Raw genomic sequence first — 21,446 nt, 5'->3', positions numbered from 1 at the left:
TGTATGGCACCAATGCAAGAGATACAGCACCAACAGGTAGATGTTATTATGAGACAAATTTCTGTCTGATATAAGAAAGGACCTTAAGTTAAATGAGAGGATTTAGAAAATGGAATGGGCTCCTTAGGCTCCTTTACCTAGAGTTTTATTCATGTAGAAGATATATGGCCACTAAATGTGCCTACTATAGAGGGAATTACAGTACCATACAGAAAGGTTGATCTAGAAAACATCTAAGGTCACTTCCAAAACTGAGATCTTAATGAATTTCTTAAACTGAAGTTTCCTAATACTGAATGTACCTGTGTAAGTTTTTCAAGAAAGAAAAATCAGACTGCCTAGAACTCTAACACCCTCCACTACTTATTGATTATTCATTAAGAAAAATCACTAGTTGTTTTTCATTGGAGTTAGAATTTTAGATGTTTGAGTTACATATTGTCTTTTGAGATACTTCATAACTATTTCTCTCAACTTTTAATATCTACCTAACAAAGACTTCTAAGACATTTTTGATGAGCAAAGATAATTTTAAAAAATATAGCTTTTGTGTCATCTTGATATTATACAAAGTTCATAAACCTTTGTAGGCAAATTACCTGCTCTGGTTTCACTAGCTGCTTTTTGGATTCCTCTTCTTTGGCTGCATGTACACTTACAGATGCATATATCAGACCTGCAGGCATGGTTGTCAGTTTTCCCATCTAAGAAAGATATATCAAAAACATCTTTTTAGTGGAAAAGCTTTCCATCTTCCATTTCCTAATAAATTCTGGAGGAATCTCAGGAAATCTATTGGTTTCACTTTAATATATTAAATACTCAAACACTCCAAATTACCTCATACATTTTTAAGACATAGTTCATAAAATTATCTTCTCATATTGGATGGCAGAGCACTATTTTTACCTGTTTGTTAACTACTTCATAAGAAATATAGCAATATAATATTTATCTGGAATATTATTATATAATAATATAGCAATGCAATAATTACTAAAATCTGAGGAATGGAGTGGGATTGGTCTTGATATTCATTCAGTCCACAAACATCAACTGAACACCTACTATGTGCCAGACTCTGGTCTTAGTGCTTAGAATATATCAGTGAACAAAACAAAGATTCCTGTTCTCATACAAATGACATTCTAGTAGAGAGGAGACAGGCAATAAACACAATAAACTATATGTTATATTATAAGTTGATAAATGCTCTGGAGAAAGTAAAGGATAAGAGTGGTCTGGAGTACTGAGTGACGCAGGCTGCATCTTGAAATACAATTTATATTAACATTATCCATAAAAAATGAACTCTTTCTATTATAAATCCTTTGCCCCTGATTTTCCCAATGCATTCCCTTTTACCTGTTTCTTGCTAAATCTAAAGCAAAAAGTGATCTTTGTTTTAGCTATAACTTGATTTGAATTAAGAATGAGGAAAAGTACTGGCTCTAAGAATAAAGTCTTCTAGTATTATTCAGGTACCAAAATAATTCCCAAAGATTATCCATTCAACAAGGCCAATTGTAAAGCTTTCCAAGGTACAAATATATTAACACTCTGATTCTTTAGATGGGAAAGAAGCTTCCTGAATTTGACAAAGGACATTATGAGGGAAGCAGTCTCCTTGTTTTACACACAAATAAAATTGTGCAACACCTGGAAGAATCATTGGCTAAAGGGTTCTAAACGTTCTCCAGTGACAGTAATACTTCATTTCTGACACTGTTTTTAATATTTTCTGAGAAGAGCAAGGGAAGCTACTCAAAAGCATCAATCAGTTAAGTAATTTCCTGTTTAAACTGGGCAGGACTCTGATTTAGATTGGGGCTGTAAAAATACAGGGTAAAATTAAGAGTCAACACTAAGATAAATTTTTTTTATTCTCCTCCCCCATGCCTCCTTCTAGTACAGGAAACAGCATCATAGAATGATTTATCTGCACATGCTTCCCTTAAAGACATCACTTTTTTTATTTCTTATACCCAGTTGGTATTCATTAATAAAATAACAAGATTTCCACACCATACCTATGTCAGGTATAATTTAAATGTATATTAAAACTGATGCCAGCAAGTGTGGTCCCCATGAACCAGGGAAATTTTGTTAGTAAAAACTCTATATTATAGGAAGGACGCAAAATTTTATGACATTGAAAAGCTTTTTTTGAAATACCTGACTAGACTTTACTTCTTCTTAAGAGACTACTCCCTGGATATAAGACAAATACTTTCAAAGTATGCTAATATCTGAATTTTTTCAACACACTAATGATCACAGAGTATACTCGTGTTACTTCATATAATGCAATAATAATATGTAGACTATAAAAGAATTTCATAGATATTGCTGATAATTATGATCTAATATTCCAGATTATGGATTTACTAATTGAGCTCATGGCCTAAAAGTTAATATACCTTGAAAATTGCCTAAGTACTTTCTCCACATTTTTTACTCTGTAAGGTAATAAAGGTCCACCCGTTCTTTCCTACTGTCTTCATAGATTCCTTGACTTTTATTGAGGAGGCAGTATGGCACAACGGAAAAAAAATATGAGCTTAGGGCCGGGAGTGGTGGCTCACGCCTGTAATCCCAGCACTTTGGGAGGCAGAGGTGGGTGGATCACCTGAGGTCAGGAGTTCAAGACCAGCCTGACCAACATGGTGAAACCCTGTCTCTACTGAAAATACAAAATTAGCTGAGTGTGGTGGTGCATGCCTGTAATCCCAGCTACTTGGGAGGCTGAGGCAGGAGAATCACTTGAACCCAGGAGGTGGAGGTTGCAGTGAGCCAAAATAGCACCACTGCACTCCAGCCTGGGCAACAAGAGCAAAACTCTGTCTCAACAAAAAAATACATATATATACACACACATATAAATATGAGCTTAGGAGTTACACAGAACTTACTGTCTAAACTTGAATCAATTATTGAAGCTCTTCAAGTTATGCTGCCCAGTATGGTAACTACTAGCCACATGTGGTTATTTAAATTGAAATTAAAAATATTAATAAATAACTTCAGTCACATTAGTCCCATTTCAAGTGCTCAACAGCCATAATGTAGAGCACAGATATAAAACAAGCCCATCATTGCAGAAAATTCTAGTGGACAGTGATGTCTTAATTAGGTTAACTAATTATTATTAGGTTAAATATCTGAAAAAATGTGTATGCCATCCTGTTGATTATCACAAGGATTTAATATAAATGGCTTATATTTATATTAAATATAAATATTTAATATATTTATATTAAAATGGCTTACACTTGGTACATAGGCAACTAAGTTTAGTTTCCCATTCCTTCTGTTTGCTGAATAAAAAAATTAAGTGGCTCTGCTTATTCCTCATTTTTCTTTTCACATGTATTTCATGCTAATCAGGCTCTAGTGAGAACAGTGATAACAATAAAATCTATCCAACATATTTATTACCTCCAAACAAAAAAAGGTTGCAATTTTTGTCAAAAGAAATCAGGAAGACTGGCACACTACGGTATCTACAAGTCTAAGTTATACTGGTGAAGTACATGTCACTATCTTAAAGAGGGAAAGCTAATGGTACAGCACATCGAAAATTTTTGAACAAAGATTGGCAAGCTACAACTCTGGGCTAAATCTGGCCTGGACTCTAAGCTTAAAATGTTTTTAAAAAACATATTTAAAGATTTGTAAAAACAAAGAAGAATATGTGACAAGAAATCTTATGCATCCTGCAAAGCCTAAAACATTTACTATGTGGCCATTTACAAAAAAAAAAAAAAATTGCCAGCCTCCCATTTAGAAAACCAAATAAGATATTCAAAAAGTTATTAGAGTTTGGGGTGTTATAAAAAACTTACAGCCTCATGAGGCTGTCATTAATCAAACAGCATTAAAAGTGAGCAGAGATAATCGAGTTTTCACAAGAGGAAAGACCCTGACTTAAAACTATTTGTAACTTGAAATAATAACTCGTCAAGTCAAAATTACGACTTACTTAAAATCAATGAAAGATTAAAAACTGGCTCTCTACAAAATATAACAGGTCCTAAAACAGAATTCTCTCACATGGAAATTTACAAACAGCAGGGCTAAAAGATGAGCATGAGGTAATTTACCTGTAAGACTCAGCCCCTCCAACTGTGCCTGAAATAAAAATATAGCTGATTCTTGTTATTTCCAGCAGTTAGATTCTATAAAGTAGATGTGAATACTGATTTACAGAATACTGTACCGTTTCTCCAGGGAAAAATACAGGGTGAGCTTCCTGTGATAGCAAGTTTTTTGAAGGTTTTTTTTTTATCATGAACTGATGTTGAATTTTATCAAATGCTTTTTCAGCATCAGTTGAAATGATTATATGATTTTGATCCTTCATTCTGTTGATATGATGTACCACACTAACTGATTTGCATATGCTGAACCATCCCTGCATCGCTGGGATAAATCCCACTTGGTCATGATGAATGATCTTTTGAATGTGTTTTGGAATTTGGTTTGCTGGTATTTTGTTGAGGATTTTTGCATCAATATTCATCAGGGATATTGGTCTATAGTTTTCTTTATTGATGTGTTTTAATATCAGGGTAATATCAGCCTTGTAGAATGAGTTTGGAAGTATTCCCCTCTTCTCTGTTTTTCAGAATACTTTCAGTAGAACTGGTATTTCTTCTTTAAATATTTGGTAAAATCCAGCAGTGAATCCATCAAGTCCCAGGCTTTTCCTTCTGGGGAGATTTTTACTGCATCTTCCATCTCATTGTTATGTCTGTTCAGATTTTGGATTTCTTCATGGTTCAATGTTGGTAGGTTGTGTGTGTCTGGGAATTTATCCATTTCTTCTAGATTTTCCAATTTATTGGCATATAGTTGATCACAGCAGCCACTAATGATCCTCTGAATGTCTGCAGTGTTGGTTGAATGTCTCCTTTTTCATCTCTGATTTTATTTATTTGGGTGTTCTCTCTCTTTTGTTTTGTTAGTCTAGCTAAAGGTTTGTAAATTTCATCTTTTAAAACAACCAACTTTTTGTTTCATTGATCTTTTATATTATTTTCTTCATTTCAATTTCATTTATTTCTGTTCTGATCTTTATTATTTCTTTTCTTCTACTGATTTTGTATTTGTTAGCTCTTGCTATTAAGAATTTTTGTTTTGGGAGGTGTGAAGATGGCTGATTAGAAGCAGCCAGTGTGTGCTGCTCTCAAGGAGAAGATACACAGTAGCCAGTGAACACAAGCTCTTCCACTGAATCATCCAGGAGGACATGCTGGAATTCATCAAGGGAGCACCATGACCCACAGAGAGCAGAGAAGTGCAAGACAGGACAGCTGCCCACCCAGGACTGGCAGGAAGACAAGCAGGGGCTCCCCACCACAGGGAAATGGTAAGTCGGCAAAAGCCCCCAGACACTCACACTTATGCCATGAACCTTTGCAGTCCTGGACACAGGAGATCCCCATAGACCCTCTATTCCCAAGGCCTCCAGACTGACACAGGTTGCCTGGAGTTTTCTGGGTGGGCAGAGTTGCCACTCAGGCACATAAGGATGCCCAAGGGCCTTGGTCTCCTGAGCACTCTTGCACCACCTACATAGCTCCACCAACAAGGGAGGCCAGACTCTCTCACATGCCCCCAGGATAGGGGCCATATTCATGGTGCTGAGGAATGGATGGACTGTAGGCTTTGCCTCTGCTATACCTGTCTAGGCAAAACCCACTGGCCTGGGATCCTAACACAACCACACCAACCCCACCTAAGAATTCAGGCCAATAGCAGCTCTGCAATTCTTCTGGGATAAACCTCCCAGAGGTAACTGACAGGACTGACATTTTTGCCAATGCCTCAGCCCCCACCTCTACTACATTCAGGCTGAGAAGGGAGAGAAGAGCCCAAAATATTGCTGGCCTCCAGCACACTGCAGCAGCCTTACAGAAAAGCGGCCAGATTATTTTCCATGCAGGTCTCTGCCAGTGCTACTCCTCACTGAGCAGAGCTTCCCTACCAGGGTCCCCAGTACAGCCACCCTACCCCAATCTGAGCACTTGGGCTGGCAGCAGCTCTGCATTTCCCTGGGATGGAGCTCCCAGAAGTAATCAAGAGACACACCACTTTTACAATTAATGCAGCAAAACAAAACAATAACAACAACAAATCCAAAAGACAGTAACATCAAACATTAAAGGAACATCAGCCCACACATGAAAAAGAATGAGTGCAAGAACTCAGGCAACTGGAAAAGCCAGTGTCTTCTTACCTCCAAACAACTGCACTACCTCCACAGCAATGGTACTTAACCAGACTAAAGTGGTGGAAATGAAAGACAAAAGTTTTAGAATATAGATAGGAATGAAGAACATCAAGATTCAGAAGAAAGTTGAACCAAATCCAAAGAATCTAAAGAATTAAATAAAACAATACAAGAGTTGAAAGATAAAATTGCCATTTTAAGAACCAAAACCAATAGAAAGAGCTGAAAAAATGCACTGTAAAAATTTCATAATATAATCAGAAGTACTAACAGCAGAAAAGACCAACCTGAGGGAAGAATCTGAGCTTGAAGATCAGTCCAATCAACTCAGTTAGACAAAAACAAAGAGAATAAAAAAGGAACAAAACCTCTGGAAATGTGGAATTATGTAAAGAGACCAAACCAATGACTCACTGGCATCCCTAAAACACAGAGAGAAAGAGACAGTAACTTGGAAAACATATTTGAGTATTGTCCATGAAAATGTTCCCAACCTCACTAGAAAGGTCAACGTCCAAATTCAAGAAATGAATAGAAGCCATGTGAGACAGTATATAAGATGACCATCCCCAAGACACATACTCATCATATTCTTCAGGGTCAATGTGAAAAAATATTAAAGGCAGCTAGAGAGAAGAAGCAGGTCATTGGTAAAGGGAGCTCCATCAGGCTAAGAGTGGCCTTCCAGCAGAAATGCTATAAGCCAGAAGAGATTTGGGGCCTATATGCAGCATTCTTAAATAAAACAAATTCCAAACAAGAATATCATATCCAGCCAAAATATGCTTCATAAGCTAATGAGAAATAAGATTCTTGTCAGACAAACAAATGCTAAGGAAATTTGTTACCACCAGATCTGCCTTACAAGAGGTCCTTAAAGGAGGGCTAAACATGGAAATGAAAGACTGTTAGTGGCACCACAAAAATCCCCTTAAGTACATAGACTACTGATACTACAAAGCAACCATACAATCAAATCTGCATATTAACCCGCTAACAACATGATGACAGGACCAAATTTGCATATATCAATGTTAAACTTGAATGTAAACAGGCTAAATGCCCCATTTGAAAGGCATGCAGTGGCAAGTTAGATAAAGAAGTAAAAAACCAATTGTATGCTGTCTTCAAGAGACCCATCTCTCACATGCAGTGACATCTATAGGCTCAAATTAAATGGATGGAGAAAAATTCACCAAGGAAACACAATATGAAAAAGGGCAGGGGGTGCTAATCTAATTTCACACAAAAAAGACTTTAAACCAACGATCAAAAAAGGACAAAGAAGTACATTATATAATAAGGAGTTCAATTCAAGAAGACTTAACAATCCTAAATATATATGCACCCAATACTGGAGTGCCCAGATTCATAAAGTAAGTTCTAGTTCTCAGAGACCTACAAGGAGACTTACATAAATACACAATAACAGTGGGAAACTTCAACACCCCACTGGCAGTACTAGAAATATCAAGACAGAAAATTAACACAGATACCAGGACCTGAACTTGACACATGACCATATGGATCTAACAGACATCTACATAACACTCCACCCAACAAAAACAGAATATACATTAATCTCATCTGCACATGGCACATACTCTAAAATTGACCACACAATCAGCCCTAAAGCAGTTCTCAAAAAATACACACACCAAAAAAACTGAAATCATACCAATCACATTCTCAGATGACAGTGCAATTAAAAAAAAAAAGAAGTCTATACCAAAATCTCTCAAAACCATACAATTACATGGAAATTAAACAATATGCTCCTGAATTACTTTTGGGTACACAATGAAATTAGGGCAGAAACCAAAAAATTATTTGAAAATAATGAAAACAAAGATACAACATACCAGAACCCCTGGGACACAGCTAAAGCACTATTAAGAGGAAAGTTTATAGCACTGAAAATCCACATCAAAAAGCTTGACAGATCTCAAATTAACATCACCTAACATCACACCTAGAGGAACTTGAAAAACAAGAACGAACCAACCAAAAAGGTAGCAGAAGAAAAATAATAACCAAAATCATAGAGCAACTCAATATAGTAGAGATGTGAAAAATGATACAAAAGATAAAAAAAGTTGGTTTTTTGAAGAAATAAGATTGGGAGACAACTAGCTAGACTAATAATGAATAAAAGAAGATCCAAATAAACACAATCAGAAATGACAAATGGAACATTACTACCAACTACATGGAAATACAAACAACCCCTAGAAACTATTATGAAATCCTCTGTGAACACAAGCTAGAAAACCTGGAAGAAACAAATAAATTCCTAGAAATATATACCACCCAAGATTGAACCATGAAGAAATTAAAACTTGGAACAGAGAAATAATGAGTTCAGAAATTTAATCAGTAACAAAAAGCCTACCAACCACGAAAAAAAAAAAAAAAAAAAACAAACTTGGACCAGATAGATTCACAGCTTAGTTCTACCAGATGTATAAAGAAGAGCTGGTACCAATCCTACTAAAAGTATTCCAAAAATTGAGGAGGAGGGACTCCTCCCTAACTCATTCTATGAGGCTATAGCATCATTGTAATACAAAACTCCACAGAAACACAACAAAAGAAGAAAACTTCCGGCCAATACTCTGATAAACATAGATGTAAAAATTCTAAACAAAATACTAGAAAGCCAAATCTAGGAAAACATCTAGGAAATACTAGAAAGCCAAATCTAGGAAAACACCACGACCAAGAAGGCTTTAAACCTGGGATGCAAGGGTGGTTTAATAGATGCAAATTAAGAAATGTAATTAATCACATAAACAGAACTAAAAACAAGACCCTATGATCCTCTTAATAGATGCAGAAAAGGATTTCAGTAAAATTCAACAACCTTTGTCAAATGCATAGTTTGCAAATATTTTCTCCCACTCTGTAGGTTGTCTGTTTTCTCTGCTGATGATTTCTTTTGCTGTGCAGAAGCTTTTTAGTTTAATTAGGTGCCATTTGTTTATTTCTGTTTTTGTTGTATTTGTTTTGGGGGTCTTAGTCATGAATTCTTTGCCTAGACTGATGTCTACAAGAGTTTTTACAATGTTGTCTTCTAGAATTTTTATAGTTTCGAGCCTTATATTTAAGGCTTTGATCAATCTTGAGTTGATGTTTGTATATGGTGTCAGATAGGGATCCATTTTCATTCTTCTATGTGCAGCTTACCAGTTATCCCAGCACCACTTGTTCAATAGGGTGTGCTTTCCCTACTTTATGTTTTTGTATGCTTTGTCGAAGATCAGTTGGCTGTATTTGGCTTTATTTCTGGGTTCTCTATTCTGTTCCATTGGTCTATGTGCCTAGTTTTACACCAGTACCATGCTGCTTTGGTAACTATAGCCTTATAGTATAGTTTGAAGTCAGGTGTACTAGTCTGTTTTCACACTGCTGATAAAGACATATCTGAGACTGGGCAATTTGCCAAAGAAAGAGGTTTAATGGACTCACAGTTCCACATGGCTAGGGAGGCCTCAAAATCATGGCAGAAGGTAAAAGGCATGTCTCATATGGCAGCACACAAGAGAAGAATGACAGCAAAGCAAAAGGGGTTTCCCCTTATAAAACCATCAGATCTCATGAGACTTATTCACTACCAAGAGAACAGTATGGGGGAAACCGCCCCAGTGACTCAATTATCTCCCACAACATGAGCAAATTATGGGAGCTACAATACAAGATGAGATTTGGGTGGGAACACAGCCAACCCATATCATCAAGTAATGTGATGCCTCCAGATTTGAAAAAGACACATACACACACGTTTATAGCAGCACCTTTTGCAATTGCAAAAATATGGATCCAACCTAAATAACCATCATCCAAGGAGTGGATAAAGAAAATGTGTGATATATACACCATAGAATACTACTCAGCCATGAAACAGAATGAAATAATGGCCTCTGCAGCAACTTGGATGGAGTTGGAGGCCATTATTCTAAGTGATGTAACTCAGAAATGGAAAACCAAATATTGTATGTTTTCACTTATACATGAGAGCTAAGCTTGAGGAGAGCTAATACATGAGGATGCAAGACATAATAATAATATAATGGGCTTTGGGGACTCAAGGGGAAGGATGAGAGGGATGCGAGGGAAAAAAGACTACATACTGGGTACAGTGTACACTGCTCAGGTGACGTGTACACCAAATCTCAGAAATCACTACTAAAGAACTTATCCATGTAACCAAAAACCACTTGCTCCCCCAAAACTATTGAAATAAAATTTTAAAAATAAAAAATTCAAGAACCCTTCATTTTAAAAACCCTCAACAAATTAGGCATCAAAGGAACATACCTCAAAATAATAACAGCCATCTATGACAAACTCACAGCCAACATCTAACTGAATGGGCAAAACCTGGAAGCATTCCCTTTGACAACTATAATAAGACAAGGACGTGCACTCTTTTCATGCCTAGTCAATACAGTACTGAAAGTCCTAGCCAGGAGTCAGGCAAAAGAAATATATAAAATTGATCCAAATATGAAAAGACAAAGTCTCTTCAAAGAAGATATGATCTTATACCTAGAAAACCCCATAGTCTCTGTCCAATAGGTTGTGGTTCTAATAAACAACTCCAGCAAAGTTTTAGGATACAAAATAAATATTTGAAAAATCAGGAGCATTTCCATAAATTATCAACATCCAAGTTGAGAGCCAACTTAAGAATACAATCCCATTCACATTAGCCATGAATAGAATAAAATACCTAGGAATACAGCTAACCACAAAGGTGAAAGATCTCTACAATCAGAACTATAAAACACTGCTGAAAGAAATCAGAGATCACACAAACAAATGGGAAAACATTCCATGCTCATGGATAGGAAGAATCAATATTTTTTAAATGGTCACACTGCCCAAAGCAATTTACAGATTCAAGTTATTCCTATCAAACTACCAACGACATTTGTCACAGAAGTAGAAACAACTATTCTAAAATTAATATGGAACCAAAAACAAGCCCAAATAGCCAAAACTATCCTAAGTAAAAAGAACAAAGCTGGTGTCATCACACTTCCTGACTTCAAACTATAGTACAAGGCTATAGTAACCAACACAGCATGGTACTGGTACAAAAACAGACACATAGACCAATGTAACAGGTTAGAGGTTAGAGAACCCAGGTCAGACGTTGGAGAACCCAGAAATAAAGCCACACAACTATAACCATCTGATCTTTGACAAACTCAACAAAAACAAGTAATGGGTAAAGAATTCCCTATTCAACAAGTGGTGCTGGGATAACCGGTGAGCCCTATGCAGAAGATTAAAACTAAACTTCTGCCTTTCACCATACACGAAAATCAACTCAAGATGGTTTAAAGACTTAAATGTAAAGCCTAAAAAAATAAAAACCCTGAAGATAAGCTAGAAAATACCATTCTGGACATCGGCCCTGGCAAAGGTTTCCCGGCAAAGACACCAAAAGCAATTCCAACAAAAGCAAAAATTGACAAATGGAACCTAATTAAACTAAAGAGCATGTGCACAGCAAAAGAAACTATTAAACAGATAACTTACTGAACATGAGGAAATATTCACAAACTATGCATCTAAAAAGGTCTCATATCCAGAAGAATCTACACAAAACTTAGAGAATTGAACAAGCAGAAAACAATTTACCCCATTAAAAAATGGGGAAAAGATCTGAACAGACACTTGTCAAAAGTGGCCAACAAATATATGAAAATAAGCTCAACATCACTAATTATCACAGAAATGCAAATCAAAACCACAGTGAGATACCATCTCACACCAGTCAGAATGGCTACTATAAAAAATCAAAAAACAGCAGATGCTGGTGAGGCTGCTGAGAAAAGGGAACATTATACACTGATGGTGGGAATACAGATTAGTTCAGCCACTGTGGAAAGCAGTTTGGATATTTCTCAGAGAAATTAAAACAGAACTATCATTTGACTCAGCAATTCCACTACTGGGTATATATCCAAAGGAATATAAATTATTTTAACATATATACATGCACTCATGTGTTCATCACAGCACTATTCACAATACCAAATACATGGAATAAACCTAGGTGCCCATCAGTGGTGTACTGAATATAGAAAATGAGATACATATACACCATGGAATACTATGCATCCATAAAAAAGAAGAAAGCATGTCCTTTACAGCAACATGGATGCAGCTGGAAGTCATTATCCTAACTGAATTAATGCAGGAACAGAAAATCAAATACTGCATGTTCTCACTTATAAGTGGAAACTAAACATTTGGTACACATGGACATATAGATGGGAACAATAGACACTGAGGACTAGTAGATGGGGGAGGGAGGGAGAAAAGAATTGAAAAACTATTGGGTAATATGCTCACTACCTGGGTGATGGGATCAAACCCCATACATCAGCATCATTCAATATACTCTTGTAACAAACCTGCACATGTACCCCAAACCTAGAATAAAAGTTGAAATTATTAAAAAAAAAAACCAAAAAGGTGCCAACTAGAATTTAATTATGAAGCCTATTACTTTTACTAAAAACATAGGGCTGATTTCCGTAATTATTCTCTATCATGTAGCATTTTTCTAAAATAATATTTATAAAACATTTCAATAATCTGTTTTATTACTTCTAGTCTAACAACATTATGGGGAAACATGATCAAATACAACCTGATTCTAAAATAAAAGAGGAGAAAAAAGTCATTCTGCAAGAAAATATACTTTTCCCCAATAACACCTATCTTGACTAATGGTATTTTTTTTTATTTAGAAAATATATATTGTGTGACTCAGCTATCTAGAACTTTTCAGCTTCTAGAGGAGTTCCTCAACCAGCAAAGGGGGAAAAGAAACAAGACATTTTCAAAATCTCTTGTGGCCAAAAACCTGTCCTGGAACATCCAGCAACCAACACAAAGGGAGAAAAACCGCTGAGTATTAGAGGTAAGGTTACTCCAGTTGGCCACTTCTGATTATAAAAGTTAAGATTATACCTACCAAAAGTCACAAAATGGGAGAAGTAACAAGGAATAGAAGAGTTAAGAAATAATAAAAAGAGAATAAAAGTACCAGAGGCACAGTATGGCTGGCAAAGGAAAAGAACCAGCAACAAAGCTACAAATGCATGATGGAAAAGCTCTACAATCTGGTAGTGTTATGGTACCTGTGCCACACCTCATTATAATGTCCCTGAAAAGAAAAGAGATCTCTGATGACAGTGTGTTTGTTCTGTATTTAATGAGTGCATACTATGTGCCAGGTGCTTTATACAGATCTAGTCTTTTTAATCTTCACAATAATCCAATATAGTGGGTCTTATTTAAGATGCTTTTGGCTAAAATTCTGGAATCTCCAACTTAAACTGGCTTCAACAATGAAAAAAACTTATTCTCCATATAACAAAGTCTAGGAGCGGGCAGACATAAGGATTGGTTAATTCACTAGCTTACTGAGAATCCAGGTTCTTCCATTTTTCTCTGTTGCCCACATCAAACTGCCATTTAAAATGATGCATAGCATCTGGTGTTTTCTTGAAAACTAAATATTAAGAATACTAAGAGAAAGGAGTGACCTGTAACACAGCTCTAAAAGTCAAATACTCTGAAGATGAATGTGCTGACAAAATAACACCTGTGGTCTAATATAATAGCAATGGAAAAGGGGTAATTAACATTTGCTGAACGCCTACTATGCACCAGAAAGTATTTGGATACAAGTAAAGAACACAAATACCAGCAGTGGCCTTTGGAGAACAGAAAAACACTTGGAAAAAGGCTGCCTTTGATTCACTGAGCATGTCACCCTGCCCACAAAGCCAAGATTTCAATTCACAATTATGGAAGAAAAAGCAAATGACACCAGCCACTTTTTCAATATAGCACTTTCTAAGACTATTTCCGGGCTCAATACCCATTCAGGTCCACTATCTATGCCTTCACTTAGATAACAAATACAACATATTACAATTGGCAAAGTTAAAAACTAAAGATACTGAGTTACGAAGAAAGGGTTCAACTGTCTGGTTTAACATAGGTGGGAGTTACGTAGTACATTCAAGATATAACGTTCATCAAAATTAGAGCTCTAGCACTTAAAAGACCAGTCTTAAGTTTCCTACAACAAATAAGCGTCTAGATCAGTGTGGTTGTATTACGAAATTACACAATATTAATCGTAAAGCATTTCAAGCACTAAGTTACTTTAATTATGATGTATGAAAGAATTATTCTGAAATTTCTGAACATATTAATCATTCAATAATTGTGTTGCAATTATTACTGGGTAATATTTGAAAGTATCAAAAGTTTATCTTAAATAAATAAAAATCTAACTAGAAAATTAAAAATAAAAACATACATAGGGAGTATATTTACACAATTAAACATCTTTTTTAAAACTTTTTTTTTTTTTTTTGAGAAGGAATTTCACTCTTGTTGCCCAGGCTGGAGTGCAATGGCGCGATCTCGGCTCACTGCAACCTCCGCCACCCAGGTTCAAGTGATTCTACTGCCTCAGCCTCCCAAGTAGCTGGGATTACAGGCATGTGCCACCATGCCCGGCTAATTTTGTATTTTTAGTAGAGACGGGGTTTCTCCATGTTGGTCAGGCTAGTCTTGAACTCCCGACCTCAGTTGATCGGCCCGCCTCGGCCTCCCAAAGTGCTGGGATTACAGGCATGAGCCACCGTGCCCAGCCACAACTAAACATCTTAAAAATCCTCCAGAAATGGCACAACAGATCAGCAAAATTCCACTTTAGCCAGTTTGTTAATCAGGCTAAAGTATTTTATGAGTATTTTTTTTTTAGATATTTTAATCAGTACATTGACAAATACCGAATACTGTCAAACTCAGTAACCAGATTTTGAAAAACACCTAACAGCCTCCTTTGATACACACATATATACACATATGCTATATCTGGGGAAAAAAATTAGGCTGTATCTCCCTGGTGGAAATTTGGGAGAGGAATATTGAGAGCATTCTATTTACTTGAAAAGATTGTAGCACTCCAATAAAAGATGATTTTAAAGTTGTTGTCAGTTTAGAATTCAGACGTTACAAAATTTCAAAACAGGATTAAATAAGCTACACAGAAATGCTGAACTGATCTTTCTAAAATACTGTTTGTTCTCTCAGCTCCACAAACCTTTACCGCCTTCCTCTGGCCCTAGCCAAATTAATCTTCCTAGGCCCCAAACATGTCAAGCACATTCCTCCCTCAGTGCCTTCACACACTGCATGTGTTGTACTAGAATGCCCTCTCCTCTCCTGTACCTAACAGTACTTGACACACAGCAGGTACTCAAAAAAATAATTATTGAATGAACACACTTACCAAAACCCTGCCCTTCACTGAAGGACTGGCTCAATTCCCACTAGTTCACTCAAAGACATCTCTCTGAATTCACACAGTTCATATTTTTGTGAGGCACTAATCTGGTGTTTAACAAATATAACATTATATTATTATTTATCTTTTTGAAATATATGCAGCCTATTTTTCTATTAAATATAGACTCCTGTGAGTAGTCTTACACCTCTCGTATCCAAAAGACTTTGCACGACTAAGGACCTTAAAACTAAATAATAAAATGACACGCAGGTTTAAATAGGGCAGTACACACAGAGAATCTACTAAGTCATTTTATGTAATAACATTTATGAGATGCCTATATACCAAGCATTTGTGGAGGCAAACAACTAAAGGCCCTAAAGCGAAACTGAAATTGTAAGACTGATTCAGCAATCTTAACTTTCTGAAAATCTAATGAAAGTTATTAACTATCTTAGCTCAACATGTACTTACTCTGAAATTTTTGCATATGCTTGCAGGCCAACACACTCTGAGGCATTTGAGGACCCAATGAATCTGGCTCCAACACAAATGAAATTTATCACAAGTACATTTTATCCTGATATGCAGATACAAAATTCCCTCAGGAGTGCTCTAAGAATCAAATACAATTCTGGTGAACTCTGAAAAATTATTTTATTATTTTTAATTTCTATATATCTACTATTTCAATAGTTTTTAGAGTACAAGTGGTTTTTGTGTACATGGGTGAATTGTATAGAGGTAAACTATGAGATTTTAGTGCACCCATAACCTAAATAGTATACATTTTAACCTAATACGTACTTTTTCATCTTGAGTCCTCCTTCCACTCTGCCCTTTCTGAGTCCCCAAATTCCATTACACTACTCTGTATGTCTTTGCATACCTATAGCTTAACTCCCACTTATAAGTGAGAACAGAGGGTATTTGGCTTTCCATTCCTGAGTTACTTCATTTAGAAGAATGGCTGCCAGTCCCATCCAAGTTGCTACAAAAGACATTCTTTCACTGTTATTTGTGGATAAGTAGTACTCCGTGGTGTATACACAACATTACATTGTATTTATTTATCTACTTATTTATTTTTAATTCAATAGCTTTTGGGGTACAAGTGGTTTTTGGTCACATGGATGAATTATGTAGTAGAAATTTTAGTGCACCTGTCACCTGAACAGTAAACATTATACCTAAGGTGTAGTGTTTTTTTTTAATCCCTGACCCACCTCCCAGTATACCCATTCTGACTCTCTTAAAGTCTGTTATATCACTCTGTATGCCTTTGTGTACTCATAGCTTAGCTCCTACTTATAAGTGAGAACATATGTTTTTTGGTTTTCCACTCCTGTGTTACTTCACTTAGAATAATGACTGCCAGCTCCATCCAAGATGCCACAAAAGACATTATTTCATTCCTTTTAATGGCTCAGTAGTACTCCATGCTGTATATATACCACATTTTCTTGATCTACTCATTGGCTGATGGGAATTTAGGTTGGTTCCATGTTTTTGCAATTGTGAATTGTGTTGCTATAAACATGCATGTGCATGTCTTTTTCATATCATGACTTCTTCTCCTTTGGGTAGACACCCAGTAGTGGGACTGCTGGATCAAGTGGTAGATATACTTTTAGTTATTTAAGGAATCCTCATACTGTTTTCCATAGTGGTTGTACTAATTTACACTCCAGCAGTGTAAAAGTGTTCCCTTTTCACCACATCCACATGAATAGCTACTGCTTTTTGGCTTTTTAATTATGGCCATTCTTGCAGAAGTGGTATCTCATTGTGGTTTTAATTTGTATTACCCTGATGATTAGTGATGTTAAGAATTTTGTAATATGTTTGATGACTGTTTGTACATCTTTTGAGAAATGCCTGTTTATGTTCTTTGCCCACTTTTTGATGGGATTATTTGTTTTTCTTGGTGATTTGAGTTCCTTATAGATTCTGTTTGATAATACTACACAACAAATTTCCATTATAATTGCTTGAGACTTTTGATGTTCACTGTGATGAGAAACAGGTTATTAGTCCACTGGCATGAAGAAAGTGAGAATTAAACTGAGATCTGAAGATCAGAAGAAATATTGCACTACACTAGGTACTGGGAAAAAAAGAATTCTTCTAAAACAAAATAACAGCAGAAGCTAGCAATTACTGAACATTTGAAATAGCCCTAGCATAGTGTTGTGCACATTACCTATTATCAATTTAGTATTTTCCAGTATAAAAACCCTGGGAAACAAGTACAATTCTTATTTTAATTACTCAGATAAGAAAACACACTTAGATCATTTATGTGATCTGCCCAAAGTTATACAGCTTTTATATGATAGGGCAGGGAAATTCTCATGTGAGTCCAGTTAAAATGGCTTATATCCAAAAGACAGGCAGTAATAAATGCTGGCAAGGATGTGGAGAAAAGGGAACCCTTGTATATTGTTTCTGGGAATGTAAGTTAGTACAATTACTATGGAGAACACTTTGGAGGTTCCTCAAAAAAACTAAAAATTGAGCTACCATATAATCCAGCAATCTCACTGCTGGATATATACCCAAAAGAAAGGAAATCAGTATAGCCAACAGATATCTGCACTCTGTTTGTTGCAGCACTGTTCACAATAGCTAAGATTTGGAAACAACCTAAGTGTCCATCAACAGATCAATGAATAAAGAAAATGTGGTACCTATACACGATTAAGTACTATTCAGCCACAAAAAAGTATGAGATCCAGTATTTTCAACAACAAGGATGAAACTGGAGGTCATTATGTTAAATGAAATAAGTCAGGCACAGAAAGACAAAGATCGTATGTTTTCACTTACTTGTGAGATCTAAAAATCAAAACAATTGAATTCATGGACATAGGGAGTAGAAGGATGATTACCAGAGGCTGGGAAGGATAGTGATAGGGGTAAGGGGAGATGTGGGAATGGTTAGTTACTACAAAAAAAAAAAAAAAAAAAAATCAATCAGACCTACTATTTGGTAGCACAATAGTGTGACTAGAGTCAATAATAACTTGTTCATTTTAAAAGAACTTAAAGAGTGCAACTGGACTGCTTGTAACTCAAAGGATAAATGCTTGAGGGAATGGATACCCCATTCTCCATAATGTACTTATTTCACATTGCATGCCTACATCATAATATCTCATGTGTCCCATAAATATATACATGTACTATGTACCTACAAAACTTTTAAAAAGCATGAAAATAAAAAAGAGAGAGATTTGATTACAGAAGAGTATCATAGTGAGGCAGAATGTGTAGGATTTGCATAGCCATTATTGGCTTTCAAAATGGAAGAAGTCATCATGAGACTAGGAATGCTGATGGTCTCTAGCAAATACAAAAGGCAAAGAAATGGATTCTCCCCTAAAACTCCCAGAAGGAACACATGCCTGCCAACACCTTGTTTTAGACTTATGACCTCCAGAACTGTGAGGAAACAAATTTTTGTTGTTTTTGGCCACTGAGGCTGTGGTAATCTGTTACAGCAGCTATAAAAACTTAATAGAAGTGTCAAACCACCAAGAATCATTTTTTAAAACAACTAAATGTAATTACCATAGGACTCAGCAATCATACTGCTGGGCATTTATACCAGTAAAATGAAATTTATATCCACAAAAAATCCTGTACACAATTGTTTGTAGCAGCTTTATTTGCAACAGCCCAAACTGGAAACATTCACTTGGTTCTTGAGTGGCAGTATGAAAAGCTTGATGAAACTTCTCCCTCGGGGAGACACCTATCAAACTAGTAAAAATTAGCAAGTTCTCTGAATATTGATCAAATCACTCACAACAAATTGAGATGCATTTATTCAACAAAATCTATAGAATTTGGTAAGAAGAGTGGGAGGCAATGGCATTCATGGCGACTTAAACCCTAACATATCAATAACTGAATTACATGTAAATTGTTTAAATATACTAATTAAGGCAGATTTTGGCAGAGTGGATGAAAAATACTGACCCAAGCTATTCATCTAACAGAGCATTAGTATCCGGAACACATATCAGATAGCTGAGACTTCATGCTATATGGGAAAGAGACATCACAGTTAGTCCAGGAAAGCCACCAAACAAATAAGTGAACAAACATGCAACACCAATAACAAGCGTGAGGTGGCGTTGTGAAGTGTTATCAGAAACCAGAGTTGCTCCAATATATTATCTAAAATGTCTGTGATATAGTTTGGATATTTATCCCTTCCCAAATCACATGTTGAATATTAATCCCCGATATTGGAAGTGGGGCCTGGCGGTGGGAGGTGTTTGGCTCATGGCGGCAGATCCCTCATGGCTTGGTGCTGTCTTCACGACAGTGAGTTCGTGAAATCTTGTTTAAAAGTCTGTGGTACCTTCCCTTCTCCCTTTCTCCTTCCCTCCCCCCACTTCTCTTGCTTCTGCCATGTAAGATGCTTGCTCCAGCTTCACTTTCCACTATAATTAGAAGCTTCCTGAGAATCTTCACAGAAGCAGATGCCACCATGCTTCCTGTAAAGCCTGCAAAACTGTGAGCCAATTAAACCTCTTTTCTTTATAAATTACCCAGTGTCAGGTATTTCCTTATAGCAATGCCAGAATGCCTAACACAGAAAATTGGTATCAGGAGTGGGGCATTGCTATAAAGACACCTGAAAATTTGAAAGTGACTCTGCAACTGGGTAATGGACAGAGGTTGGAAAAGTGTGGAGGGCTCAGAAAATAGGAAGATGAGGGAAAGTCTGGAACTTCTTAGAGACTGGTTAAATGGTTTTGACCAAAATGCTGACAGTGATATGGACAATGAACTCTAGGCTGCTGAGGTCTGAGATGGAAACGAGGATATTTTGGGAATTGGAGAGAAGGTCAACCTTGCTATGCCTTAGTAAAGAACTTGGCTATATTGTGTCCATGCCCTAGGGATCTGATGACCTAGCGTATCCGATAGAAAAAAAAAATTCTAAGTAGCAAAGCATTCAAGAAGTGATGTGGCTGCTTACAACAGCCCACACTGAGATGCAAGAACCAATAAATGACTTAAAGTTAGAAATTATATTTAAACAGAAGGCAGCATAAAAGTTTGAAATATTTGCAGCCTGGCCATGTGGCAGACAAAGAAAAAGCTTCTTCAAACAGGCTGCTGAGCAACCACCTGCTAGAGATAGTCATATAACTAAAAGGGAGCCAAGGACTAATATCCAAGACAATGGGGAAAAGGCCTTGAAGGTATTTCAAACACCTTTGCAGCAGCCCCTCCCATCACAGGCCCAGGGGCCTAGGAGGATAGAAGGGTTTTGTAGGCCAGGCTCAGGGCCCCATAGCCCTGCACAGCCTCAGAACACTGTTTCCCATATCCCAGCCATTCTAGCTCCAGCCATGGCCCAAAGGGGCCCTGGTAGAGTTCAGGCTACCACTCTGGAGAATGCAAGATATAAGCCTTGGTAGCTTCTATGTAGTGTTCAGCCTGTACGGGTGCAAAATCCAACAGTGATGAATACTTGGCAGTCTCTTCCCTGAGGATACATGAGGATATTGAGGATATATGAGAAAGCCTCGGTACTGAGGCAGGAGCCTACTGCAGAGGTGGAGCCCTCACAGAGAACCTCTACTATGGCAGTGCCAAGGGTTGGAGCCCCCACACACTATGGCAGTGCCAAGTGTTGGTCCCCAATAGAGCACTGCCTAGTGGAGCTGTGAGAAAGGGGATACCAACCTCCAGACCCCAGAATGGTAGATTCACCAGCTGCTTGCACCCTGCACCTAGAAAAGCTACAGTCATTCAAATCCAATCCATAAGAGCAGCCCTGGGGGATGAATCCTGCAAAGACACAGGGGCGGAGCTGCCCAAGGCCTTGGAAGCCCACCCTTTGCAGCAGTGTGCCCT

At 36.9% G+C, this 21,446-nt stretch overlaps 1 protein-coding gene across 3 annotated transcripts in view; it reads right to left on the bottom strand.

The window, feature by feature from the left end:
• The window catches only part of APOOL (apolipoprotein O like), a 142,892-nt gene that overhangs the window by 99,284 nt on the left and 22,162 nt on the right, over positions 1-21,446 (bottom strand). For all 3 annotated transcript variants that reach the window (XM_024240347.3, XM_024240348.3, NM_001133590.1), the window contains 1 exon segment: positions 600-704. In XM_024240347.3, coding sequence (XP_024096115.1) covers positions 600-704 — 105 coding nt within the window.

Source organism: Pongo abelii, chromosome X, assembly GCF_028885655.2.
Source record: "Pongo abelii isolate AG06213 chromosome X, NHGRI_mPonAbe1-v2.0_pri, whole genome shotgun sequence".
Lineage (NCBI taxonomy): Eukaryota > Metazoa > Chordata > Mammalia > Primates > Hominidae > Pongo > Pongo abelii.
This window is presented reverse-complemented; position numbering and strand designations above follow the sequence as displayed.